Source organism: Peromyscus maniculatus, chromosome 9 (genome assembly GCF_049852395.1).
Source record: "Peromyscus maniculatus bairdii isolate BWxNUB_F1_BW_parent chromosome 9, HU_Pman_BW_mat_3.1, whole genome shotgun sequence".
In the NCBI taxonomy this organism is placed as follows: Eukaryota; Metazoa; Chordata; class Mammalia; order Rodentia; family Cricetidae; genus Peromyscus; species Peromyscus maniculatus.
The window spans coordinates 25,281,352-25,309,111 of record NC_134860.1 but is presented as its reverse complement, the minus strand read 5'-3'; the positions used below and the strand labels follow the sequence as shown (position 1 = coordinate 25,309,111).

The 27,760-nt window shown below is 40.0% G+C and overlaps 1 protein-coding gene and 1 long non-coding RNA gene across 4 annotated transcripts in view; one reads left to right on the top strand and one right to left on the bottom strand.

Moving 5' to 3' along the window:
* Positions 1-27,760, bottom strand: part of LOC107401016 (cadherin-related family member 3) — a 112,188-nt gene that overhangs the window by 15,943 nt on the left and 68,485 nt on the right. For all 3 annotated transcript variants that reach the window (XM_042284257.2, XM_076544491.1, XM_076544492.1), the window contains 8 exons: positions 23,350-23,444; positions 20,593-20,700; positions 19,693-19,889; positions 17,771-17,948; positions 14,031-14,193; positions 11,854-11,956; positions 7,562-7,660; positions 2,034-2,266 (listed from right to left, as the gene is read on the bottom strand). In XM_042284257.2, the coding sequence (XP_042140191.2) occupies positions 2,034-2,266; positions 7,562-7,660; positions 11,854-11,956; positions 14,031-14,193; positions 17,771-17,948; positions 19,693-19,889; positions 20,593-20,700; positions 23,350-23,444 (1,176 nt within the window). The remainder of the gene's footprint in view (positions 1-2,033; positions 2,267-7,561; positions 7,661-11,853; positions 11,957-14,030; positions 14,194-17,770; positions 17,949-19,692; positions 19,890-20,592; positions 20,701-23,349; positions 23,445-27,760) is intronic.
* Positions 5,457-10,877, top strand: LOC143267270 (uncharacterized). The gene is made up of 3 exons (XR_013042232.1): positions 5,457-6,658; positions 7,322-7,508; positions 10,752-10,877. It is a non-coding gene; the product is annotated as an uncharacterized LOC143267270 (long non-coding RNA).

Sequence of the window (27,760 nt, the reverse complement as noted above, 5' to 3'; positions counted from 1 at the left end):
ACACACACACACACACACACACACACACACACACACACATACACACACACACACATACACACACACACACACACACACAGGTTGCTTCCTGCCAGGTGTCTAGTGGCAGCAATGTTACATAACTGGGACAGATTCTTTGCTGTCTTTGCCAATCTTCTATTTCCCACTTTTCTCACAAAGCCCCCCAGACCCCCTTCCTGTGCTGCTGTCTGTAGAGTTAATTTGTCCTTCCTTCTCAGATCATTTACCCACTAAAACTCATCAATATTATTAGGTTGATAATGTGAGTCCTAGAGGATAAGCACTAGTTTTGATGTATTGAAAATACAGAAAGAAAATTGAGTGGTTGGATTGAGTAAGAACAGAAGCTAAATGTAGCCAGACCCAGATTATTCAAACACTGTGGACCTTGGGAATGATGCTGGAGCTTGGTCCAGTGTGATGTGGAGTGGTCATAGGACAGACAGTGGACCTTTTTCAAGAGTCATCCTGGTGAACTTCGTGGCCATAAGCCGAGACATGGTTCTAGAAAGCAGCCTGCTTTATCAGACCAAGTACAGGCAATGGGGGCACAGTCAGGTTGTTAGCAATAGATGGGTGAGAAGTGGAGAGAAGAGATTGTCTGAAGGACTCAAGAAAGGATTTGGGGCATATGACAGGGGAAAAGTTCCCAGACTTCATCCTGTCTCTTTGAGATGAGTAACCTCAAATAGGTTCTACAGCAACCAAGCCTTGTAAATAAAATGCTTCCTTGTGTTAAAAAGGGGGGTGGGTGTTCAAAACTAGCTTGCAATGTGAGATTGAGAATGAATTATATAATTAGAGCTTATCATATATAACACTTGATTTGTATTGGGTTCTTAATAAAAATTATATGAGGGTGATGGTGGTGATAATGATGAGGATGGATCCCTCAATTCTGGAGATTGAAGATCTTTTTCATACTGAAAAGTCAAATTCATTAGCATGATCATTTTGGCACTTGGTATATTGAGCTCCCCAAAGGCATATTGTGACAATGTCTTACACTTTTGTAACCCATGATTCTGTACATAAACATTTAATAAATATCCATTAAGAGGAAAAAATAACGAGCAAGTTCTTCTTTATCTTCCAGCAAAACATAAATTCTTTTTATGAGAAGAAAGTTACTTGGAGTTTCTGTGTATATTAAATATACTTTCCCTTTTCATCCTAAAACATGAATGGTAATTGCAAGTTGTGTCATCCTATACTATGTGAAGAATTTATAAGTTTCTATAAGAAAACTGGCCAAGATACCTCATGTTAAAAATCACTCTCGTGAGCATCATCCTAAGACTGGGAACCCTCATAATTCTAGCCTCAAGGCTGCCCCCTCGGCACTCTGGAAGTCCTTCTAATTGATGTGAATAGGTCTCATATTTTCCTCACAGTGACACACTCACTCAAAAAAGGGTTGTTGTGCAATAACAAAGCTTTAGCTCCATTAATAACATGTACCCTAAAAATAAATAAAACATCATATATTCCTGATGTCCCTCAAGAGTCTTGACCTTGCTAAAATAATTTAGAGACACACAGATTCTTTTATCTCAATACAAAAAGAATGCACATGGCATTACAAACATTGTCTTGCGGTAGAGGCAGCCTGGATTTAATGCTAGAACTGTGCATCTTATATTAACCCTGGGTACATTTTCTAAACTCTGTGCCTCAGTCTCCTCATCTGTATGGTGGAAGTGAGTAGAATACTGCCTATTTCACATTAAAGTAAGTACCAACTTCCTCATGTCTTTGTTATCCAAAATGATTCATGTACGCTTTTGAGAATACATTCACACCAGAGAGAGAAGTTAGCCAGTTCCTCCTTCCCTGTTCAGACTTCCAAAGGTAAATTCATGCAAAAGTTATGGAACACTTGAGAAGTAGGAGAAATTCACAAGTTTCTCCATTCCCTACTACTATTATGACCTGATCACCACAATATGATAAATTAGAACTTAATACATTGCTCAGTCATATAGACAGAAAATCTGCATGTTTCAACTTACCGTGGTCACTGCAGTTCGTAGATGGGCTCTGTCACAATCCACAGCTTGCACTGTGAGGTTATATTGCCTCACTGACTCATAGTCCGGCTGACTGGTGAGTTCAATCACTCCAGAAAGAGGGTCAATCCAGAACCTTTGTACAGCCTGGATGTCTCCATTGATTATCTTGTATGTCAGACAATTTGGTGGGTGGTCCTCATCAATGGCAGTCACTTGCCCAACTTTGTAGAAGGCTGCCAATGTTTTACAATGTTTATTTTTCTCATGTACATACATTACTATGAAGGTTTACCATGTTTATTTTTTCCAAATGATAACCTGAATTTTCCCAAGTGATAACATAAATCCTTTTGGGTAATAATGACTGTTTGAAAAGTAACACTCCACATGATGGCAAATAGATTTACAGAGAATTCTCAGCCACTTTAGACCACTGGTTTCACTCAAATGAAACAATTTAAAGTAACTTTATAATACTAATAATTAGCTTCACCTTAGCATTATGTTAACTCTCCCAAGACCACAGACATAGTTGTGGTAGAGTCAGGCTCAAGTCTGTGTCTACTAATTCTACAGCCAGATTTAAAATAGCCTCACAATATTTCCAGTTAGTATTCACATATGATCTCTCAGAAAAACGACCATTTAACATTGGTTAAACTCATGTGCCCAAATTCTTTGCCCTTTCTGTGCTCACATTACTAGCCATGCAGGCAACCCTAGCACTCTGGCTTGTGACTTGCTTTGATCAATGAGATTTTAGTGAACCTGGTGCAGGCAACAGTATGAGAAGCATTTGAGAGATTTGATTGCCGCTCTCTTGCCACATATCAAGCCCCCATTCCTGATTGTTAAAATGCTCTATGAAAGTGACTCTAGAGATGGCTCAGAGGTTAAGAGCACTGACTGTTCTTCCAGAGGTCCTGAGTTCAATTCCCAGCAACCACATAGTGGCTCACAACCATCTGTAATGAGATCTGGTGCCCTCTTCTGGCCTGCAGTCATACATGCTGTATATTTAATAAATAAATAAATCTTTAAAAAAAAAAAAAGAAAGAAAGAAAAGAAAGTGACTCTAGTTGTGACTATACCTCTTTCTTCACTCAGAGAAACATACTCAGTTTAGCCTAAGGATGAAAGGATGAGCGAGGGCCCAAAGTACCTTACCCCATTCATCCTAACTAAACCAGGACAGAGCATTGAAAACTAGCTGACTCTCACAAGTTTGAGCAAGACCAGAAAGATAGTCCAATTCTCAGATGTGTGAGCTGGAAAAAATGCTTATTGCTATGTTACTCTAACTTTTATGGGGTTCATTACATAGCATACTTATGGCAATAGATTACAGTTATTATAGGTCTCTCTTCAATCATTTTATACTTAAATCATAAGCTCTGATACATAATTATCTAGTTCACCAAGAGATGTATGGGTGTTTCCACTGAGCAGTGATGAAGAAGAAAGCATTTCATGTGCCATCCCCATCACTTTTAAACTCAAAGGCCATTTCCTTATCTGGCATCCTCCTTTAATCAAGATTCATCTCTCGTAATGAATTATTAAGCAGACCGTGAACATAGCTATGATATCAACAACAGAAGAAGCACATTCATGGAAAAGAAGATTTCTAATTATGCCAGTTCCAGAAGGGAAAGCATCTACTGATTGAGTGAGACCATCATTTTTAAGAAAAGGTTATTGCAATGGATACATGGTCATGTAGAAGCATATACAATAAAACTGATCACTGTCTTACAGACATGGAAAATGATGGGATCATTTCCACATTTAACACCTGCTTAAATACAATGAGAAGAGTATTCTTCTGAAGGTGTAAAATTAACCTTTCAATAAAGTCTAAGTGTTATCTTGAGCATCTTTAGCTGAATTTTAAATAGAGTAATTATGGAGCTCTGAATGCTGCCAAACCTCATCAAAATATACTGAAAAAGGAATGCACTTTCCCTTATGACCTGCAACCCAGCTGATTCAATTTTCGTGTTTCTTCTAAGTCACTACTGATAAAGGAGTTCTTTTGCCTACACCTACTTCCCTCCATAGATTTTAGTTAGTCACATATCATCAATTTTTTTTACTTCAAATGTTATAGAGCTCCATAATTATGATTTTCATGTAATCTGCTAGACATATTTAAGTCCTCTGTGCTAATCAACTCAACATGGAAAAAAATTCTATTAATGTAGGTTTTTGTTTTGTTTTGAGCTGGCCTGAAACTCTCTGTGGAAAGCAGGCTGGCCTCAAATTTCCAGAGGTCCACCTGCCTCTGCCTCCCAAGTGCTGGGACTACAGGCGAGTCCCACCATGCCCAGCTCATTAATGTGGTATTTAAACATCCTCAAAGTCTATAGACCTAGCATTTGATATTCTGAGGGGGGTTTGTGTTCAGAGTACTTGGACATTTTCAATGTCCTCCTAAGGACACTGCAAGGATAGTGTGGAGGTTTTGCCTCTTCTGTAAATATCTCAATGTGTGTTTATGTATGTATGTATGTATGTATGTATGTAACAGCAATTAAAAAAACAGGCCATGAATTTGAAAGAGAGCAAGAAAAAAATATATAAGAGAGTTTGGCGAGAAAGGGAAAGGATAAATGATGTAATTAATTATATTATAAAAAATAAAAGAAAGAAAATTATTCAAGACAACTGTGACACAAAACAAAAAAACAAGCAATAATCCCAACAACTCAATCCCATTCAAGTTGTGTGCTCTAAGAGGGGAAACTGTTATCATTCAGGCATTATGCTTGTAATGCTCCGGGGAGTCAACTTGGATCCATCTCAAACAAGTCAGAGGCACTCCAGATAAGTACTGTCAATCAACAGCCTAAATTTATCCACCTTTCCCTGGTCTTGAGACTCCCCTTCCTCAATTACCAAGACCTAAAAAATTTCCCCCTAAACTTAACATTATCTTCTGCTTTAAGCATCTTGCCAGGTCCAAGCAGTGCCAGACAATCCCACACAGCCTGGACAATGAAGTGAAACAGAAAGCTATCCCAGGACATGGCCAGCATTGCAGCTTTCTCAGTTTCCTCCAAAGTTGCCAACTTCCCCAGGTCAGCGCCCTCATTCCCATCTCATCTGCCAACCTTCCCATTTCCTCACCTTTTTATAATAAACAAAAGGGAGGAATGTTAGCATTCAGGCACTTATGCTGACCCACCCTCAGGGCCTTCCAACTGCAGCCACTAAGAGTACCCCCTGTGCACATGCGCTTGTTAGTACTCAGGCATTTACACTGGCCTGCTCAGGGTCCTTACAGAACATGTCATCATCTATGGCCAATCCCTGTGCACATGCCCTAAGTCCCCTTATAAAGGCACGCTCCTCCCATTTCCCTTTCTCTTTTCTCTGCCCGTCTCTGCTCTCTTCCTTCCCTTCCCCCAATTAGCTCTCTTTCGTGGTGTGACTTTCTGGTGCCCCTTGGCTCCAACCTGCCAAGGTTGCCTTTCCACCTTTAACCTATAACAAAGACCAAGGGGTATTTTTTGGTTTTTGTTTTAGAGAAAAAGAAAAAAAAAAAAAAAGGAAGGAATATGTTCTAGCACACTGAAAACTGCCCACACTTGGGAGACATCAGCAGTACCGCTACCGTTGGCAGTGGGAAAAGAATCCAGCCTAGTGACTGGAAAGATGGCTCAGCTGTTAAGCGCACATAGTGCTGTTGCAGAGGGCCCAAATTCAGTTGCCAAAACTTGTGGTTGATGGCTTCCAGCTGCCTATAAACTCTAGCTCTGAGGGGATCTAGCACCTCTGGCTTCTGTGATCACCTACACCCGTGTGCATACTTCCACACAGACATATAATTAAAGATTCCTAATATGTAACAACTAACATGTACTGTGGTCATCGTATATGGAATGTCAGTCATACACACAAGCCTCATCTCAGCTCTATGATGTAACTGTTATCCTTACTTTACAGATGGGAACTCAAAAACACAGGACTTGGACTACAATTTGTTTGCCCAAAGCTCTGGAAACCCTGTGTTTGAATCTCTAACAACATTCACACACACACACACACACACACACACACACACACACACACACATACACACACGAGGAGGAGTCATGGAGTTTTCTGCAGAGCATTACTGGACTGAGCTGAAGAAAAGAATGCCATCTGCTCAGGGACATCAAAGCCAGGAGATGAGAACTGGGGCTTGGAAGCTATTATTTAGTCTCTCAGATGACTGCAGCACTTCAAAGGTGCTGTGTGCAGTGTGCCTGCGAGCTGCCCTCACCCCCTTGGTTGGTGTACCGCCAGCAGCAGCTCCTTCCAAGAGCCTAGGTCCTGAGCTTTTTTCCAAACCTCTAGAGAAGTTTGCTGAGGCATGTCTTCAAACACAAAGTGGTGAATGATTGTTCCAAATCTCAAGAAAACTCTTTTACCAAGCCAAATATTTTCAGATATTTCAGAACTTTACCGTGGCCTGGTCCAAAAGACAATATTTTAAAGGAACTAGTGATTTTTCTATTCAAGTGCAGAAACTAAATGAAGGGGTGAAGTTTTAAAAAGAATAATGGCCTGGCTCTTTTTCTGGAGTACTTCGGACAAATGAAAACCTTACCCCTAAATAAACCAAGATACCCTTTCTGGTAAGTAAGTACTGGTATCTCTATACCAAAACAGCATGGGCAGTTTATTTGGGATGTTTATATTTTAGGAAGTAACTAATTTTATTTATTAAGAAATTAGCGAAATTTACTACTCCAAATATTTTATACTATAAAAATTAAGCCTTATGAATTTACAACAAAATTAAACCCTCAAAGATACACAGGGATGTGAGTTACACCAAGATTGTTAACTCATGGTACAGAGACATGTTTGAAGCCTGCTTCCTTTGACCCTGCACATGTGGTCTTCCTGCTACAACATGGGGCGCTTACAAAGCCCTTTGACTTGATTTCAGGGCACAGTCAGTTCTATCCCTTGAAGTCAAGCCTGGGGGATTCAGTGTCCAGAGTTACTGAGAAATGAACTGTTTTTCTTGTCTTAGATGACAGAGGCACAACTATTACCACTGCACTATTTTCCAAATAGAACGAGACTAACCAGTATGTCCTAACTCATATCTAATTTAGAACTGATAGACAGAACCTTAGCCATAATACTGACTTTGGCCGAAATCTTTGACCCCAGTTGTTCATGAAATTTGTGTTGTATGGATAACAACCACATTGTCCCTTGGTCATAGTTTTGAGGCAAAAAGAGTGAGAAATGAAGTAAAGTCAATAATGTGCATTTGCCCACCACAGAAACAAAACCTAAAACTGACATCAAATCTCAAGGTAGCCTTTGGTACATCACCAGGATGATACTCTGAGAATATCACCAGAGAAAGTAAACATTTCCCAGAAGCTCTGATGCCCACAGACTCCTACATCTACTTCGATTCTGTAAATATTCCTGCTCCTGTTCCACTGGTCACTCAGTAGAGACCTGGTAAGTGTTTCCTTGTGGACACTTGAATGTTAAAGAAATGAGAACATTCTTACCTCCTGATGTTTCTGGAACTGAAAATGCATAATGTGAGGCTTGAAATTTGGGGCTGAAATCATTGTCAGGAGCAATCTCCACAAGGATAGTCACAGTCACTGTAAAATTGGACAGTATATTAATACTTTTTGTTGTTTTATTCTACAAACTGAAACGTGTCTCCAACTACAGAATTGGCAAAGGATTATGAAACTGGCATAGGAGTCTCATACTTCCAAATGATTGGTGTTCCCACAATGTGTGTTCTCAGGGGACCGGTGGTGTTTGAATGTGAAATGTCCCCACAGACTCGTGTGTTTAAATACTTAGTTCCCAACTGATGGGACTTTCTTCTGTTTGGGAAGGTTGTAGACACTGTAGGTGGAGGATTTTCCTTGAAGGAAGTGGGTCACTGGGGAGTGAGCCTTAAGGTTTTATAGCCTGACCCCACTTCCTGTTCAGTCTCTACTACCTGACTGTGGAAGCAGTGTGACTGGCCACATTCCACTCTTACTGCCACATTTATTGTCCCCTAGTAAACATAAGTGCTCTTGTAGAAAATATGTAATTATAACATAAATATTTAATACTATAATTATACCTAATACATTCTACATAGAGCTATATAATACATTATACAGCACTATGCTTTAAAACCTAGAAGGTGAAATGGAAAGAGTCTCAGAAAACCCATGTTTAATACTTGGAATTAATGCAAATTCTATGGCCTTAAACTAGGTTGAACTTCTAGGAAACTCAGTTTCCTCATCAGTCAATCAAGTCAGTGTTGATCTCCTACATCACAGTGTGGATTTAAAGTCAAGGGAGATCGTAATCAAGAAAGATTTTCAAATGATAAAAGGTGACAAAAGCAGTTACTATTGGCCAGCCAGATTGGTCAGTAGGTAATGATGCCTGATCCTAAGCTTACTGACTTGAGTTCGTTCTCCAAGACTCAAATGGTGGAAGGAGGGAACCTATGCCAGTAAGTTGTATCTGACCTCAACATGCACATTATGGCATACCCTACACCCTGACACACATATATAATCAAATAATTAAGTACAGTAAAAAAAATAAAGGATTTATTGTAATTTTTGCACATTGCATGTAAAAGAAGGAACTCTGATTTGGGGCTAACAAGCTAAGGTATCCTATTAGAGAGCTGTTGAAAAGAAATATTGTGGTATTAAAACATAAGAGGAAACAACTTGAAATCAGGGAAATTTTAAGTTAAGATTATAATGTAGTATACAAAACACTAAGTGGAACATTGGTATTACTATCCCAGTTTTACAAGAAAGAAACTGAGATGAGCAGAAGAAAGTTCATGGTCCAACGCAACAAAGGAAAAAATTCAAGGAGTAGATGCCAGAACAAGCTATATTGGTTAATATCGTCTCTGAGATATTAATGTGCCAAACGCAAAGTCCTAAATTAAATAAAAATTAAGAGGCTTTTATGGCAAGACTTCTTGAGGTTCCTGCTCTGTGAGTGTTGAGCATCTCCAGGTGCATCTTCCCCAGACTTGTCTTGTATGGAGATCTCCTTTAGGTGATTATCTCTAGCACTCATGGACAAAAGAATTCTCATATGTCACCTGTCCTAAAACTCTGTGCAATGTAGGTCAAATAGTAAAATTTAACCTGAGATCTACATTGTGGTGGTAATCTAATTGTACTGAAATGTGATTTTGATTGTATGTTAATAAATAAAGTGCCCGGGGGTCAGAGCTATTAGAGCCATAGCAAGAGTGTGGCGGTGGTGGCACACGCCTTTAATCCCATAGATATCTGTGTGTTCAGGGATATAGCCAACATTGGAGACATATGCCTTTAAGACCTAGGGGGCTGTACATTCAGACAGTGACGAGGCAGTCACGTGTTTGGGTTTACAACCAATGAGAAGGCAGAACAAAATACTTTAAATAGACGAACAGACAGGAAGCGAGGGCTCATTCGGGAAGCTGGGACACCGCAGGCGAAAGGGTGAGATTTTAGCTCTGAGCTCTGACCTCTCGGCTTTCTCTTTTGCATTGTTTCTGTGTTTCTTATTTAATAAGACGGTTGGTTACATCTATACTACATGACCTTGATTCCAGAGATTCTACGGCATGCTTCACCTTCCAGCATATGCTATTATATGCACTTCAAGGATAATATCTCCAACTTTCATCACAATCTCAAAAGTACCCCGATTCCTAAGAAAGTTTAAAGAGTGCTAGTCTACAAAAACAAGTGGTTTACTTTAAACCTGGACATTTCTTTCAATAAATCCACTTACGTGTTGCAAGAGCAGGTACCACTACAGCTCTGCCATACTATGATTTTTATGGCATCCTTAAAGACTCCAAATCGTGTGAATTAGCTGGCCTATAAAAACAGAAGGAACTAAATGTGCAATGTTGCAAGCATATTTTATGAGCAATTACTGTGAATATATTGGGGTGTGAAGACCAGAGGGGATATGTTACTGAAAAAGATGTTTTATCTCTTTCCTGTTCAAGAAAGGTTCAAATCTGGTGAGATGGGGAAGTTATTTAGCTATGAGAAAAAAAGCATATACCTAAAAGGTCTCTTAAGCTGTATGACAGACTTCTTCATGATGCTCTACCAATACCATTAAAGAAAAGTCAGAAATACTTCTGGGTAAGATGTCATGCCTTGGTTCCTGACCCTAACATAGCATTTCTCCAGGTAGCTGGATAAATCTATAAATCACCATTTAAACTTAGTCTCTGTATTAGTAACATTTCTGATTGCTGGAATAAAGAAGATACTTAATGGAGAAAGGATTTTGACTCTTGGTTAAAGCTGGAAAAGTATGCAGGAGGAAGTGAGGGACATTTGTTCATGTCTCAGCAGATCAGGAAACAGAAAGACAGCAGCAAATAGGATCAAGATATGAATGTCATGACCCACCCCTAATGACTCACTTCCTCCAGCAAGAGCCACTTCAAAGAAGTTCCACGACCTCCCAAAACAATGTCACCACCTGGAAATCAAGTGCTCAAACACTGTGGGGAGCATGTCTCTTCAATCATAGCAACTCCACTGAAATTCTTATATCAGTGAATCAAGGATTGAATGCATCCTGGGTGTATTGATTACAGTTCACTGTTAAGTTTCATTTGGTTGAAAAACAAGCATCTTCTATAATTCCATCCTTCTACATCCGTGAAAGACAATAACTCTTCCTTATTTGTCTCAGATGCAACCTCAGAATCCATCTCAACCCAATGATCAAGACAACCATCAGCAGAGATTCAGAGTTCTTACAAGAGAAGAAACCCAACTGTCGCCCTTATCCTGGGTTCTTCCCTGTCAGACAACGCCCTTCTCCTATTAAACTTGAGTTTTCTTCCACAACTTTTGGTTTTTCAGTACTCTTCAGTGCCACTTTATCACAGTGATTTTCAGGTATGAGAGATACAGTGTTAATGGCAGATGTAACTTGGAAATTCTGAGAATATCTCTTCTCAGAAAAATCTCTATATCAAAAACAAACAAATAAATAAAGACTAGAACTATTGATTGAACAAGTACCAATCCCTTGGGAAACTAGATGTATGTTTTCATTTGTACAAGAGTAACAAAAAATAGGCACCAGGCAGTTCACTTAGCACAGCACTTCCTAATTGCTCTACCTAAATCCTTAGCACCAAATTCAAACATGCACCCCCAAAGAATATTAGTTCACTATCAGCAAAACTACAAGTATTAAATCTACAGAGCCAAGGATTTTATAACCAAGCAGTCTGAAGCCCACTGCCCCAAAGGCTCATTTACCATAGGCTGGCACAAAATGGTGGGAAAGTTATGGGAAGACCTTGTGTGAGAGAGCAGTAGCCATGCCCAGCACATTCCCCAAGTTGATGAGCTATAGAACTTGGCAAGTGGCTCATTATTTGCATCAATAATAACTTTATGTCACGCAATATCATTCAAGTAAAATGTTTTTTAAAACATCCAATTACCTATGTTTGAGCTACATGTTGCCTTGATACCAAGTTCTTTCCAGGGATTTTTGGTATTATTTAGCCTAAAGAATTACACAAATATATTCATATACATATACATACACATACACATATACATATAAATAAAATCAGAACTGGAACCCACACCCCTCACTTTTTCCAATGCCAACATCTCTAGCCAGACCAGGATATAAGAACTGTATATTACTTAAAGTGCTACTAAGAGGTGCAAAGTTTTCCCAGGGATGGAAACTTCCATCAGTCTATCTCATTCTCCCAATATGATGAATTTTTGTAACACATTGACCAGTTTGAAAAGTCTATCATGATTACCTGTATGAGATGGATGTAGGTCATCAAATACTGAAATCATCATTTCATAAATGTGTCCTGCTGCAACCACCTCTGGGTTTTCATAATCCAGTTCTTTGGTAACCTTATAAAACAACATTATTTCAGAAAAAAATTAAAATTTTTTTAATCTGTTTTTGTGTGTGTGTGTGTGTGTGTGTGCAGGCATGTGCTATAGTTTATGTATGGCAATCAAAGGACAACTTGAAGGAGTCCATTCTTTCCATTTTGCAGATACTTGGGATGGAATTCAAATTGGCAGGCAGGTGCCTTCACCCAATGAGTCTCCTAACTGGCCCAGAATTTTTATTGTACATGCTTTTAAAAGTCAGTCTGGGTGCTGTAGAGGTAGCTCAGAGGCTAAGAGCACTGGCTGCTCTTTCAGAGGACCTGGGTTCAATTCCCAGCACCCACATGGCAGCTCACAGCTGTCTGTAACTCCAGTTCCCTAGGATCAGTCATCTTCATGCCAATGCACATAAAATAAAGTTATTTATTAAAAGTCAGTCTGGAAAAGTGCATATGGCCATTTTTATTTCCTAGGGATGACATCTCAGAATGTGTGAATCTGATACATATAGGTGAGCATTTTTTTTTTTTGAGCATTTTGGTGGAACAGTAGGATGCCACAGTTTCCCTTCCAGAGTAGCTTACTTTTGGAGGAAACATTCCAGCATAGAAGAAAATACAGATCATAACCTACATTGCATGCTAATTGTGTTGCTATAGGTAAAGCATCTACCTGTAGTCCCAGAGGATTTGCTTTCCTCTTCTAGTGTGCAGATGTACATGCAAAGCACTCATATACATAAAATACACCAATAAATAAATAAAATGTAAGCTATTCCTATTATATCACTTCAAAGTATTTCTGAGTACTAATTAGGTTTCAGTTAAAGCTATAGGCATTAGGGCTCTAACAATAAGATGGTCCCATATCAGAAGCTTGAAAATATCTAGTGTAGTAGCATTAGCACGGATCTCTGCTTGGCAAAAATAAATGAATCAATATGGCACCAAGAATTCCCAAGTTCAGAAAGAGCTTCTCTTTCAAAATTTAGCATATGGCTCATTCACCATTCAGGAAGTTATACTTAGTGTCCTCTGTGAACCAAGCACTATAGCAAATTTTAGTCCACAAATGATAACCACTTAGAAACATGTGTAAATCTTACAATCTAACACGATCAACAACTAAATAGTTGTAAATGTAAATTAAATGTTTTCATTGTGGCATGCAAGCTGCACTGTTACGATGGCAGGAGATAATAAATGGCATTTATACCTACGTGATAAACATGCAGACACAGAAGTCATTTAGAGGTAGATGATGGATAAAGGCATTCATTCAGCTACAGATCAAGCCTGTGTGAACGCTTGAGTCTTAGAATACTGCTTAAAAATCCTCCATCTTTATCCAAACTCCATTTTAAAGATGACAGTTTGGATTTGTATTGCAAAATGAATATCAACCCAGTAAGCCTTCTGGTTCTGTGCCCAAATTTCCAAACTTCACGTGCATGCAAGAACTTACCTTGTAGCTGTGGACTTTGACAAGAAAATTTGGGGTTAGGATCAGGGAAATGAGGGGCTCATCTATAGGTTTCTCGGTCATATATTTCTGGCTAAGTGCAGGAATAGGTAGGTTGAGTGATGGGGGGAACAAGGAACTGCCAAAGTTATCACACATTGGCACTCTGAAATAAAAGCCATGGAAATTGGGAGTTAAGAACAGGCAGAATTATGTGTAGAGAAAGAAAAAAATCTATAGTCTTCCTACTCTGCCAATGGAAAGCCTGACTCTAGAAGAGGAGCTGACATCAGTGACTTCCAGTGCCAGGAGAGCAAGCCATTGTCACTCCTGCTGCCATAGAGACTTGACTCTAAGGAAATCAGCATGTGGTATAGCTTCTGATTCTCCCAGCTAAATAGGAAGTGAATTACTGTGTGCTCATTAGAAAATGGATAAAATGATGGCAGGAACAAGATAATTAAGAACTTGCCCAAATGCCTTCTGGCAAGACAGCAGAGGAGCTCAGAATTCTCCTCTACTGCATCAGGACTCTCCACTTTGTTACCTTCTAGAACAGTTCCAATTGACCACACCTTACCCCATTTTCTTGGGAAAGCTCCCTGGAATGATAGCCCCCGGGACTCACCTGGATGAAATTGTCAGCATTTGGCACTTGCTCAAATAGTTGTCCAGAACCTACTGGGCCTGAGCTTGGAGCATAATGAACTGTGTCAGGAGGCTTGTCAAGGTCATGGCATGTGAGCTTTGCAATGATTGTGTCTTTTGCAATCTCCTCCTTGCCCGTGTACCTGTTTAATTGTTCAAGAGGAAAAATCAGTTTAGGTGGCCATTCTCTTACAAGGTGATTTTTTTCTCTGTAAATATCCACTAGTTTTGATAAAGTCTACATGTGTGCCCTATTTACCCTGCATCAGGCAGACCCTCCTTAGAACATCATTTAGATGACCATTTCCTAGAAAGTTCCTTTCTGCACCCAGCTGGACATTTTTTTGGGAAAGAAAAATTGATCAAGGCCACCACACCCTTGGAGAAAGCTCCGTTAGGAATCAGTTCATTCTCTGGGATTACTGTACTCTGGAACATCTGGATGGTGGATATGGTCTGACTCTAAAATTGTCTCCACAGATTTATGTTTCAAACACAAGGTGCCCCGCTGGTGGCACTGTTCTTGGAGGCTTTAGGACATAGGGTCTAGCCGGAAAATGCAGTTTACTAGAGACAGGCCGTGGAAAGTGAAACTCCACCCCTTGTTCCTGCCTTGCCCACCACTTCCCTGTCCACATGTGAACAGCCTAGGCCACATGCTTTCCTTTCCATGAACTGTAATGCTCCTCTATGCCTTCCATGTCATGATGCATTTGAACTGTGAGCCCAAATCCATCTTTCCTCCCTTAAGTTGTTCTGTTGGGCAAATCAAAGCTATGAGAAAGGAACGAATACACGTGACAAAGAGAGACAGATGGTCCTTGCCATTCTATAATCACAATAGATTTATTCACCTTTCTATGCATCTATCCATCTTGGATCTCACTGCCCCATGTGATCAGTCTTTAGCTTCTAAATACTATGGACCTGCAATGACAGATCTAGTTCTCTTTCTTCAGGAAACTTCCCTGACTCCCACAGAAGCCACACAATCTTCTCCCCACAGCTGAAACATGGCACAAAGGGCTTAGGATCATGTCCTTTGGCATTTTGTTCTGTGGGTTTTTAGCTGTTTAATTTTTTGTTGCTGCTTTACAAGGTTTTTTGTTGTTGTTGTTGTATGACCCTGATAAGATAGAGTCCCATCACAGCAAACAGGCAGAGCAGAAGCTGCAGCAGGACACAGCCTGGAGGAGATGCTTGGCTGCTTAACTATGATCCTCCTGCGAGAATAAACGGGAGTTAGCAGAAGGAGAAAATATTGGCGAATTTCTGTACTAAATAGACTCCAAATGCAGATTGTATTTGTTCTTTATAACAATGAAATAAGTTAGATACTGCTCTTATCTCCACTGGAGAATTGTAACTAGGATCAAACAGGTCCACATGGGGAAGGAGCAAGGCTAAGTTTCGGTTTTTCAGGAGTAATGTTTAAGGAACACAGGGACAGTTTTCCTTATGTAAAGAGACTCACAGAGGCTCAAACAAGAACTTTCTAAGTATGATCCCAACAGAACTGGAATCCACCCATGAAAGTGAAAAACAGGTTTTACGTGAAATTAAAAATCCTCTGCACAGCAGAGAAAATCATCAGCAAAGCAAACAGCCTACAGGGTGGGGGTCAGTCTTGACCAGCTATACTTCAGACAGGAGGTTATATCTAGAATACATAACTGAAAAAATAGTGTAAACACTCTTGCCAATCAATAAATGCGCTAATGAGTTGAACCGACAGCTCTCAACAGAAGAAGCACAAATGGCCAATATATTGCCTATAAACTGTTAAACATCTTGTCCACCAGGGAAATGAAATTAAAACCGCTTTGAGATCCCATCTCACCACAGTCAGAAAGAGCATACCAAAGGAAAACAGTGATAACGAACGCTGGGGAGAATGTGAGAAAAAGAGGACTCACTGCGCACTGCTGGTGGGAGGGTGAACTGGTGTAGCTACTGTGGAAAGAAGTGTAGAAGCTCCTCAAATTTGAAACATAACCACTATGTGACTTAGCCGTACCACCTCTGAGCACACACCCAAAGATCTTTATATCCTACCATGGAAATACTTGCACATCCAGATTTATGGCTGCTCTCATCACAATAGCTAAAAATGAAAGCAGCCTCGATGTCCATCAACTAATGGATGAATAGTAAAAATGTAGTACATATGCATGGTGGAATTTTATTCAGTTGTAAATAAAAATAAAATTATGTAAATTTCAGGAAAATAGATTGATGTGAAAATTATTATTATTATGTTAAGTGAGGTATTCCAGTCTCAAAAAGACAAATATTCTCCCTCATTTGAAGCTCCTAGCTTCTGATTCTTATATGGGAGAGTGAGTGTAGGTAGGTATAGGTCATGGGAGGCATGAGAGCAGGTCTTAAGGAAGGAGAGGGGTAATAGTAGAAACAAAAAAGGTGGGTTCTCAGGCAGATGGCTGGGTGAGTGGGGGAGAAGGAAGAACAGAAAAACCACATGGGAAACAATGAAAACCTCTTATCGCCATATCAAAATCCCAAAGTTCTAAAACTCAGATTTTTTTCATCACTTACTTGGCAACAAATCCTCACCCTGCATGAAATATTTCACATCAGGATTTGCCCACACTGTCAGATCATTTTTTCTTCCATTTACAGTGATTTGAATATGGAGATCTACTATCCTCCCACTTAGAAAGTTATACAATGTTTAGTATGAACCAAGGACAAAACTCTGTGTGTTTGTGCTGTGTGTGCAGGTGTGTGTGGGTATGCAGGTCCATGTGTGTACTCATGCACATGTGTGTCCATGCATGTGAAGGCCAGAGGACAACCTCGAATATTATTCCACACAGCACACAGACTGTCCACCATTTTGTTTGGATCTTTTGGATCTTGCTCTTTTTTTTTTTTTTTTAACAGAGTCTCTCACTGGTCTTGAACTTACTAAGAAAGCTAGACTGCCTGGCCAGTGGGCCTTGGGGACTTGCCTGTCTCCACTTCCCCAGTGCTGAGAACTTGCTACCCCATCTGGTATTTTTATGTGTGTCATAGGCACTGAACTCATGTCCTTGTGCTTGCAAGGAAAGCATTTTACTGAGACATTCTCTTGTCCCAAGAACAAAATCTTTAACTAGAAACCTACTCAGTGGTAAGGAGGGTTTCTGGTAATACTAACAGGCGTATAATATGAACCATAATGAAATAGCATCTGCTCAGCACTGTGCTGAAACAGTACCAAAAGTCAACCCATTAATTCTTCACAACCATTCTTCAAAGAGTTCTATTGGTATCCCATTTTACAAAGCAAAACTAAAGGGCTTCAGTTAATGATGATAAGAGTAGAGTCACTATAATCTCAGATCTCACTTGCAGATCTTAGAAACTCAACTTTCTGCCGGGTGGTGGTGGCACATGCCTTTAATCCCAGCACTCGGGAGGCAAAGCCAGGCAGATCTCTGTGAGTTCAAGTACAACCTGGTGTACAGAGCGAGATCCAGGGCAGGCACCAAAACTACATAGAGAAACCCTGTCTCGAAAAAACCAAATAAGAAAAAAGAAAGAAACTCAACTTCCAGTCATGAACAACATCAGTAGGCCGTTTGTGAGGAACATTTCTGAGTAACCAAGATTCAACTTGAGGATCAACTGTATGTCAGAGTTAGCCAATAAATCTGACAGTCCTTCCTTCTCCCTGCCTTCTCTGACTTACTTCTTGTTCACCTGCTGCCTGCTTACCGAATCAGATACTGATCACAGAAGGGCGCATTGTCGTTAATGCCATGAATATAGGTAGTCACTGGAATTGTTGCACACTTCTTGTCATCATCACATGCCTTGATGGAGAAGGACAGAACACTTGCAAATCCAGCTTTCTCCACATCGAGGCGGGTAGTTGTAACCACAGTCCCTTTCTCTGCAATGAAACAACACATCCTGCTCAGAATGGACCAGGTTGTCATTTTCAAAATTACTTCATTACATGTGTAGCTACAGAAAAGAGAAAGTAAAAATCATGTCCTGTCCACTAGAACCAAGGGGCTGACTCAAAGTGTATGCATACTGTTACATTATTTATCACTGAAATATGCTATTGATCATATTATGTTAATGACAGGATAACAAAGTTGTTTTGGCTTAGGAGACTAGAGAAGATCTCTAGAAGAAATTCTCATTCTAGGACTTGAAGATTACATAGCAGAAGAAAATGTCAGTAAATGGAAGATGATTCCCACAGAGAATCATAGATGAAGACACTGCTGGACATGACTGCTATTGCTCAGCCATCACTTAAATCCAACAAACATTTTCCGAGTGTCATCTATGTAGCAGGAAGCATGGTAGCTACTATATTCAGCATGATGACATAAAATCTCCATATTTATGGAATTCATATTCAAAGCTGGGAGGCAGAGCTCAACATGTGCAGAAAAACAAAAAAGTTCAAATGGTGTTATTATGGAAATGAGTGCTATAATATGATTTTTTACAGATAATAATATCTAATGGTCAGGTGCTTAGAACATGCAAGGGAGCAGTCTCAAGGCAGACAGCCTACCTGCTGGCTCACAGGCAAAGGAAGAAAGAATCTGGGTGGCATGGGGGATGCGGGGGGGGGGGGTGGCAGGGGTAGTTGAGAACAAGGCAAGGGTCACAGAAACAAGACCTCTGTGATAAGGTAAGAAATCTGGGCCAAATTTCAAGTGCAAAAAGTGAATTGAGAGGATTTTTTCATAGAGAATAAATATGACCCAATTTGAGTATTTAAAAAAAAAATCACTAGTGGCTCTGTGAAGATGCTTAGCAGTTAACTGGAAAAGAAGCACCCCGAAAAAGAGATCAGGAGGAATCTGAGATCAGACTGTGAGTGTAAGCAGATTATTTGGGAGGCAATCCAGGGCAATGTGATGTTGGAAAGAGGAGCAGAGAAAAAAACAGTCCCAATAAAAGAGCATCATCAACCAGTACCGTTGCCACAATAGCCTCATCTCACTGAGGAATTCTGTGAGCCGGAGTAGTTCATACTGGGAACTGTTCTATGGCAGAGAAAATAGCTGAAGGATTTCTACACCAAGTCCTGAGTAGCAGACTTTCTCCAAGTCCAGCCTGGGACTTGTGGGAGAAAAAAGGAAATGAAGCTGCTGATCCTAAGCAATCCATCAAGCAGATACTGCCCTGAGCTGATGTGAGTAGGACAATGACAATATCTGCTTCAGTGGCTAACTTCTATATGTGCTAATCATAACTCAACACTCTTCTTCTCCGCTCAGCAACTCGGGCTTTAAACACCACATATTTTTCACCCCATCCCCAAGCCTGATTGGATAAGGAAGGAAAGACTAGCTCTAACTAGTCAAATCAGTTTCTCCCTCACAAACATTTGACCCTAAAGTAGAATGGAGTTGACTTAGGTCTAAGAATTTGTGCTAAAAGGGCATATAAAGTGCAGAGTTAATAATATTCATAACAGTCATGAAGAGACACAGATTAGCAGAGAGAGTAAGTAGGTTGTTGACCCTGTAGAATTACTCAGCAGACATTTCCGAAGTGTCCAAGAGATGTTTCATGATGAGGTTTTAGTCTTTCTACCTCCCCTCCAGAAACTGGGTGTGTAGATAATAGAAATGCAATTACTTAGGGCAGCACAGTTCTCAACCTACCTTTGTCTACTGCAAAATAATTATCCACTGTCTCCAGTTCAAAGGTTAAACCTCCCAAGTTATCTTCATCAGCTGCCTGGCACATTGCAATCATCTTCCCAATTGGAATTTCTTCGTCCAGTGTGATGTTGACTTTATGATGCAGAGTTGAGTTTGTGGAGGTAACTCTCAAGATCCCGTTTTCAGTGTTGAAGAAGCTGATTTTAACAGGAAATGTTATTAGCGTGGCACTCATCACATGCTGTCATTTCGGTACCGTGTGTTGGTAACGGTGTAGCAGATTGAATAGACTGCTGACATGACAGAAGTATCTAAGCCACTTACTGATCACTTAGCTACAGTTTACATAAAATCCTAAGACCTATCAAGGGATTCGCACTCTTGCCAGCAGGCACTTCCCTAGGAAGTAAGGACCATGTCTGTCTCCATTTTATAGATGTGAAAACTGAGAACTCAAGAAATAAAGTAACTTTCAGAAGGTGGCTGAGAGAGGATTAGACCACAAGCTTCTTTTGCTCTAGAACCTGTGTGCATGATCACTGTGTTCTTACCCTTCAAGTACGAGTGACCTTCATAGAGCTGCTGACCCTCAAAATGCTTTTATAAATTCCCTGGTTATAACATTGACTAAAATCTCCCTTAAGAGAAACAAGTGCTAAGACAGAAAAAGTCGGACATTAAGGATGTACTGCATGAATAACACCTCGTTTTATTGCAATTTCAATATAGTTTATACTTTAAAACTATTTTTGCTTTTAGTTTTTAAGTAAGACTTTTCTTTGGATTCTTTTATCTTATGTGGTTGTTTATACAATGCTTGCTTATTGTCCTCAGCTAAAAAGAAGGAAGGAAAGACCATGTTTCCAAGGTCAAATCAAATAATATGCTGTATTTTCTTACCTGCAGGCAAGAGTGGGGTCTTTATTGTTGATGTTGATAAGGAAAATCTTCAGATTTCCAGTAGCAAACAGTCCTCCAGGATCAACCACTTTAATGACCAGTGAAAAACTGGAGACACAGTCACAAAAACACAGCTAAATGATAAATAGGCTTCCCCAGAAGCAAAACCTAGCAGACTTAACTGGCCAGCTACAGCAATTGATTCCTTTAGTTAAGATGTCAGTCAGGCCAGGTGCTTCAGCAGCTGGAATGGCTAACACTTTGTAAAAAAACAAATGGATCAAATCACCTGACAGGAGAAGCAGGAACTTTTAAAGTTTGCCAAGTGCTGGCTTTGGCGGTACATACACTAAAACTGAAACACTACAGAGGTTAGCATGGGCCCTAACCCTAACAAGGATGACACACAAATTCATGAAGTGTTAAAAAAAAAAAAAAAAAAAAAAAAAAAAAAAAAAAAACAACTTTTTAAAAGTTTGTTATTTCCTATAAATAGGTGGAGGGGGAGGTGGCTATGGAAATTCCTTAGCATTTTGTAGCAAACAAATCATTCATAGCTATGGGTTTGTGCCCTTTAGACATTGATTTCTTTTATTAAAGACTAACAGATGTCGAGGTTAAAATGTTAGAAGTGCCCCAGTGTGGTCAGGGACACATCATCCTGTCATCCAGGATGACATTTCCAGGCAGGAGGAGAGAGAGTTCAAGTCTATAGGGAGACTTAAACACACAAATAAAAAAAAGAAGAAACCACCCCCAAAAAACTAATCACTGTAAGAAACATTAGGATTGTTAAACAATTAACAAGTTTTTATTTCCCGAAGATATGTGGGGGTTTGAGGAATGACTGTAATGAAATGAAGAAAATGAAATTTTCTTTATTAATGACAACTGCTCTCATCCCTAGACTGTGACCCTCCTTGCAATCATAGCTCCTAACTTTCCCAGTGTGTTCAGATTTGAACCCAACAAACTCTAGTTCCAGGCCAATTGAGAGCGTTACTTTCTTTTTCAGGAAAAAAAAAAAAATCTATTTTACCTTGATATACCAAAATTGATGCCAAGATTCCCTCTCCTCTCCACACCAATGTGTAACCACTTCTCAATTTCTTATTTTATAATTTGTCTTTCAAGAAGTTGATGACTTATGAAAAAAAAGTATTAGCAAAAAGCAAAAAGCTATTTTACCTAAACAAATAGACATTTTAAAAAATATTTCTAGCCAAGAATGGTAGCACATGTCTTTAATTCCAGCATTTGAGAGGTAAAGGCGAGTTGTTCTCTGCAAGTTAAAGGGAAGTCTGGTCAACATAGGGAGTTCCAGGCCAGCTAAGGATACACAGTGAGACACTGCCTCAAAATAATAATAATATAATTCTGAGAAGTCTTAACTACAACAATGGGGATACAGTATGGACAATATTCATAGCACTATAACTCAAATTCAGATTTTGTTTTGGTGTGGCTGGATGATGATAGAGAGTGAAGCCATGGTGATCCCCCCTAATGCTTTCATGTCTGGATGATGACAGAGAATGATACCATGATGATCCTTCCTAATACTTTCATGGCTGGATGATGATAGAGAGTGAAGCCATGATGATCCTCCATAATGCTTTCATGGCTGAATGATGATAGAGAGTGAAGCCATGATGATTCTTCCTAATGTTTTCATGGCTGGATGATGATAGAGAATGAAACCATGATGATTCTTCCTAATGTTTTCATGTCTGGATGATGATCGAGTAATGCCACAATGATCCTTCCTAATGCTTTCATGGCTGGATGATGATGATAGAGAGTGAAGCCATGATGATCCTTCCAAATACTTTCATAAGGATTCAAACAAGTGATCTCATAGCCCTATACCTCCTTTCAAGAAAAGGATTTTGAATTTTTAAATTTTAAGAATTAACAATTAGAAAATTATATTAGTGTTAGTGAGGTGGCTCTGCAGGTAAATTGCCTGCCTCTACCTGAGCTTGACCCCTAGAACTCAAGTAAGGATAGAAGGGGAGAAGTAACTTCACAATGCTCTGCTCAGACTTCCTCAGGTACACCATGGCATGTGTGCCCTGCCACACTTCACACACATACACAAAATAAAGATTGTGTGTGTGTGTGGGTGTGTGAAAGAGAGAGAGAGAGAGAGAGAGAGAGAGAGAGAGAGAGAGAGAGAGAGAGAGAGAATTGATAAAAATCAGTTTTTATCAAAATTTCCCTTATTTCAGTAAAGGTCAACTCAGCAACCCAAGCAAATGTGTATCAGGGAGAAAGTTTATTGGAATGCCTTCAGAGTTCACTTCCTTCTCCTATGAAGCACTTTGATGCAAAATATATAACTGAAATAGGTAGCCATTAAATCATTATAAAAATAAAAATGCTAACTTGAACCAGTGGGAGCCCACTTAGCTGATGCAGAGGAAATAACAAAGTGGCCATGTGTTAACTTCTCAAGAATGCTGATTACTACAGTAGAAAGCAATTCTATATTACAGGTATCTGGAGAGGTAACCTGCACACTTCTGTGGCAGGGTACAAATAAAACTACCAAAATAGTCTTCATGCTTCACCATGATGAAAGCAAGTGAAGAGGGTCCTCACAGACATCCAAAGCAGCAACAGTACAATTACAAATGAGTATCGAGTGACTTCATGTGAGGAGCACATTAAGATCAGAGAAGGAGAAATGTTTTCAAAAGGGGAACTATAAGCCAAAGGACCAGCATTTCCAGAGAAAACCCAGCACAACATTACCTTCTCATGCCCCTCTCAAAATCCAAAGCTGAAGCTGTGGAAATTGCCCCAGTGCTGTCAATGATGAAGCCGAAGCTCTCCGGGGAAATGAAGTACTGTTTGTTGGATAGAAAACAAAAACAAAATATTACAGAGACACAACTGATTCCCTGATGAGGTTCCTTAACCTCTAAGAACTAAGCCTGAAATCTTTGCGTACTCTGTGTGACTGACTCATCAGCCACAAGTCCCATGTCAGAGATGCTCAGAAAATGTTGGTGGTAGCAGTAGCAGTTGGCTGCTGCTGCTGCTGGTGGTGGTGGTGGTAGTGGTGATGGTGGTGGTGGTGATGATGATGATTTTGATGATGGTGGTGATGATGATTTTGATGACGATGATGATGATGATGATGATGATGAAACTATTATATTCAACTAACTTCAGATCAGACAACATGCTCTTAAATGCTAACAAAAAATCTTTTCTGGTCTCTACATTCTGTATTTCTTATAACACCCCACTCAAAGCTAAAAGTAAAGAAAATGGAGTTCAATCAGAAACCCACACCAAGTGTTTAATGAACACTGAGATGATCTGTATGGATGGTGAGCACTGGCTTTGGGGGCTGGAAGTGAATCAAGGATCTATGGGAAGAAGGAAATCGAACACCCTCAGCATCCACTCATTAGATTTTGTCTGTTCAGGTACAGACAGTGTCTCATCAAGTTTCCCATAGCCTCAATGACTTTTTACCTCATCTCCCTTCCTTTCAGCTGTTTTACTAAGTGCTCCAAGTATATTGACATTGGAGTCTCAGCATCCTAAGTCATAGGTGTTGATGTCATCTCATTTCACAAACAGGAAATCCAAGGCTTGGAAAATTCCAGTGTCTTGTCTTGACCTGCATCCCTAAGACAAGTTCCTGGCCAACAGAGCAGATGAGGTCAGGGTTCTAATACAGGTGAGAATCAACTTACAGAAAAAGCCAGGAGAAAAGAAGTCCACAAGAGGCTTAATATCAAGAATTAATTACAGCAAGTGCTTCTGACTTAATAATTGTGTATACTTGGGGATGGTTTAGTAGAGAAAATTAAACCCAGAAGGACTGCAAAGCAGACTAAAAATCATTTGGAGAAATTAGTGACCTTTACATTGATTGATTTTCTGATGAATCACCATATTCTGACTAATTTCAGTTCATACCTTCCATGCCTACCCATCTAAATAAGATTGAGCTGATTGCTGCTGCTTCTTTAGAACAATGTAGAATATTAGCATTCAAGAATGTCAGGCAAATCCATCACATACTTCCTTTTAGGGCAAACATGGGGATAATGATGCCTGATTTATAAGGGAACAACAGTGGATGGCTTGAAATTAAATGATCTAAGAGGCTCACCAACATTGTCTGCCTATATACACATGCACATAATTTTTTAAAAGACACCCACATTTCTGTTTGTAGCTACTCAAAATTTGCAATTTCAAATTTAATTTAAGTATTACATGGGTGTCAGCATTTTTTCAAACAATCAATATTGGAAAGTCATGTTTTTGTACAGTTGATTTTCCACAAAATAAAGTACTCTTCACAAAACATCTTATGGTGCTAAGATGAGCGATTCTTTTTGTGTTCAGGGAAGGCTGGAAATGGTGGTTGCTAAGCAGCCAGGGCAATCACTAGGAAAGCCACCTAAAAGAAGAATGCCCTGAACAGGAATGCAGTCTAAGGGATGAGAAATTAATTCTCTGGGGCTAGGCAAATTATATTCATTTCCCTGGAGCTGTTTTATTAGCATTTTGGCTGTAATTGGCATAAATATGTGGAGAACTATTTGGCCATCAAAGTAGCCCTGGTTCCCCCATTCTCAGATTCCAAGGGATGAGGAGAGACTCCAGGGCCTGAAGAGATGCAGAGCAGAGGTGCAAGCCTTCAGTCTACCTGAATGCACTCATTCAGAAGCCACTTTATCCCGTTTGAATGCTTGGTCATGATTGTTTGTTCTCTGGGTAGCTAGGGAATTAGAAATGACCCAAAGTTGAGGAAGAGTTAGAGGCTTTGATGGCTCAAGAGCAGGTCACAGGAGCTATGGCTGGATCTCTTCATGCCTTGAGTTTCAGTCAAATAACAATAACAATAACTGTGTGAGTAGATAGAACATAGGCAGTAAGCAGGGGAAGAGGCAAATAAGGAAGCAAAAAGGAGTTAGTTGGGGTGGGAGTGGAAAGGTAAGATACAGGAGTGGTTATGGGGAAGGATAACTAACACTACTTTTGAAAGCCACAATGAAACCTACCACTATAGAAGCTTCCTAACAGATACACACACACACACACACACACACACACACACACACACACACACACACACACACACACTGGTTGTAATGGGGTGCAGCAGTTCTTTTCCCAGACAACATAGACTATTAAATAAAAATCCCAGCTTCAGGTGTGGGTTATGTATTTTCAAGATGTTGATCAGTGAGAGATCCTGCAGAACCCCAAAACTGTTTTCCTTGCTCTTGATTGCCATGAAGAACTCAATGGAAAGACTTTATTACTAGAGACACCACACACTTTAGTCACAGGACATGGAGAAATCAAGATGGTACCTACCTGGAAGATTCATCCCTACCGGCTAGCTTTTATAGTGATGGAAGGTACCAGTCAGGCTCCAGGGGAGAAAAGTAACTATTAATATTACCCAGTTGTGGATGCTGTGAGCTACAATAATAATTACATTGGAAAGATATGCCCATTGATGCAATCAGGGCACAAATGTTATGGGAGCAACCAACCACTTTCTGATTGGTTTTAAGGCTAGCATCCCTAGATGGAATTTATGCCTATGAGCTAGGCCAAAATCCTAAAGCTGGGTGTGTCATAGACCTAGGAGACAATTTACTTCTGTTGTTCTGCTAAATGGGCATAGTATATTAAACTATCTCCTATGTACTTATCTATATACCAATAGATTACTGCAGCTCTCAACCTTCATCAGAGAAGCTTTTATTTTTTTTCTGGTAGGTGATTAATACAGAGATTCACAACTGGTCAACATTCAGAGAACTAGTGTTCAAGTGCTTGGCCCTAAATAGGACATCTACATCCTCCCAAAGTTCAGGAATCACCATGGAAAAGGGGGCAGAAAGGTTAAAGAGCCATAGGTAGTGGAGGATTGCAGAGAAACTGTATACTCTAGACACAACAACATCAATACACACACAAATTTAGAGAAGCTGAAACTGCATGCATAAGACTTGCACAGTACCAAGCCAGCCAAAATTCTGGCACGGATAGTGGAGGACCTCAAAAAGTCCCATCCCTTTCTGAGGAGCTTTGGGCAAATGATGGTTGCTGAGAGAGGGAGAGAGTTACATTTTTTTTCCAGAAATGGAGTCCCTGATAAGCTGCCCATGCTCTAGTAGATGGCCCTATATCTATGAACATGCTGTCAGCACTAAGTGGAATTACTGACTAAGGAAATACGCTGACAAATGAAAAGAACTAGAAAAGATCATTCTGAGTGAAATAACCCAGACCCAGAAAGACAAACATGGTTAGGTACTCACTTGTAAGTGAATAAGAGCCATAAAGTAAAGGAGAATCATGATACAACCCACAGACCCAGGAAAGCTAAATAACAAGGAGGGCTGAGGGGGGAAGGGATGCATGAATCTCACTGTGAAGGGGAAATAGATGGGGAAGGGGTGGGAAGAGGGGGTGGGGATGGGAACAGGAGGGATCAGGTTGAAGGAGGATAGGGTGAGATAGTACTGAGAGAGACAACTAGACTCTGGGGGAAATCTCTGGGATGAGCTAGAAACCTAGTGCAGTGGGAACTCCCAGGAATCCATGAGGGTGACCCTAGCTAAGACTCCTAGCAATAGAGGATAATGGAGCCTGAACTGGCCATCTCCTATAACCAGACAAGACTTCCAGGGGAGGAACTGGGACACTAACCCAACCACAAACCTTTCAACCTACAATCTGTCCTGCCTACAAGATGTTCTGGGGGGGAGGGAGAGGGGACTAGAGAGATAGCTCAGTGGTTAAGAGCACTGGTTGCTCTTCCAGAGGTCCTGAGTACAATTCCCAGGAACCACATGGTGGCTCACAAGCATCCATAATGAGATCTGGTGCCCTCTTCTGGCCTGCAGGCATGTGTGCAAGCAGAGCCCTGTATGCATAATAAATAAATAAATCTTTTTTTTTTCACATCTGTCACTTCATTTATTGTTTTTATTTGTAGGAGGAGTTGAAACAAAAACTTAAGGGTGTTTTTCTTTTTTCCCCTAAACATGAATCATTCAAATAAAACCAACTTAACTATAGAAATTAGCAAAGTAAGGGGAAGTAGTAACAACCCACGAGCAAAGGCTGGGGAAGAGAAGGTGCAGTCTGCATAGACCATAGGCACAAATGCTGTGTT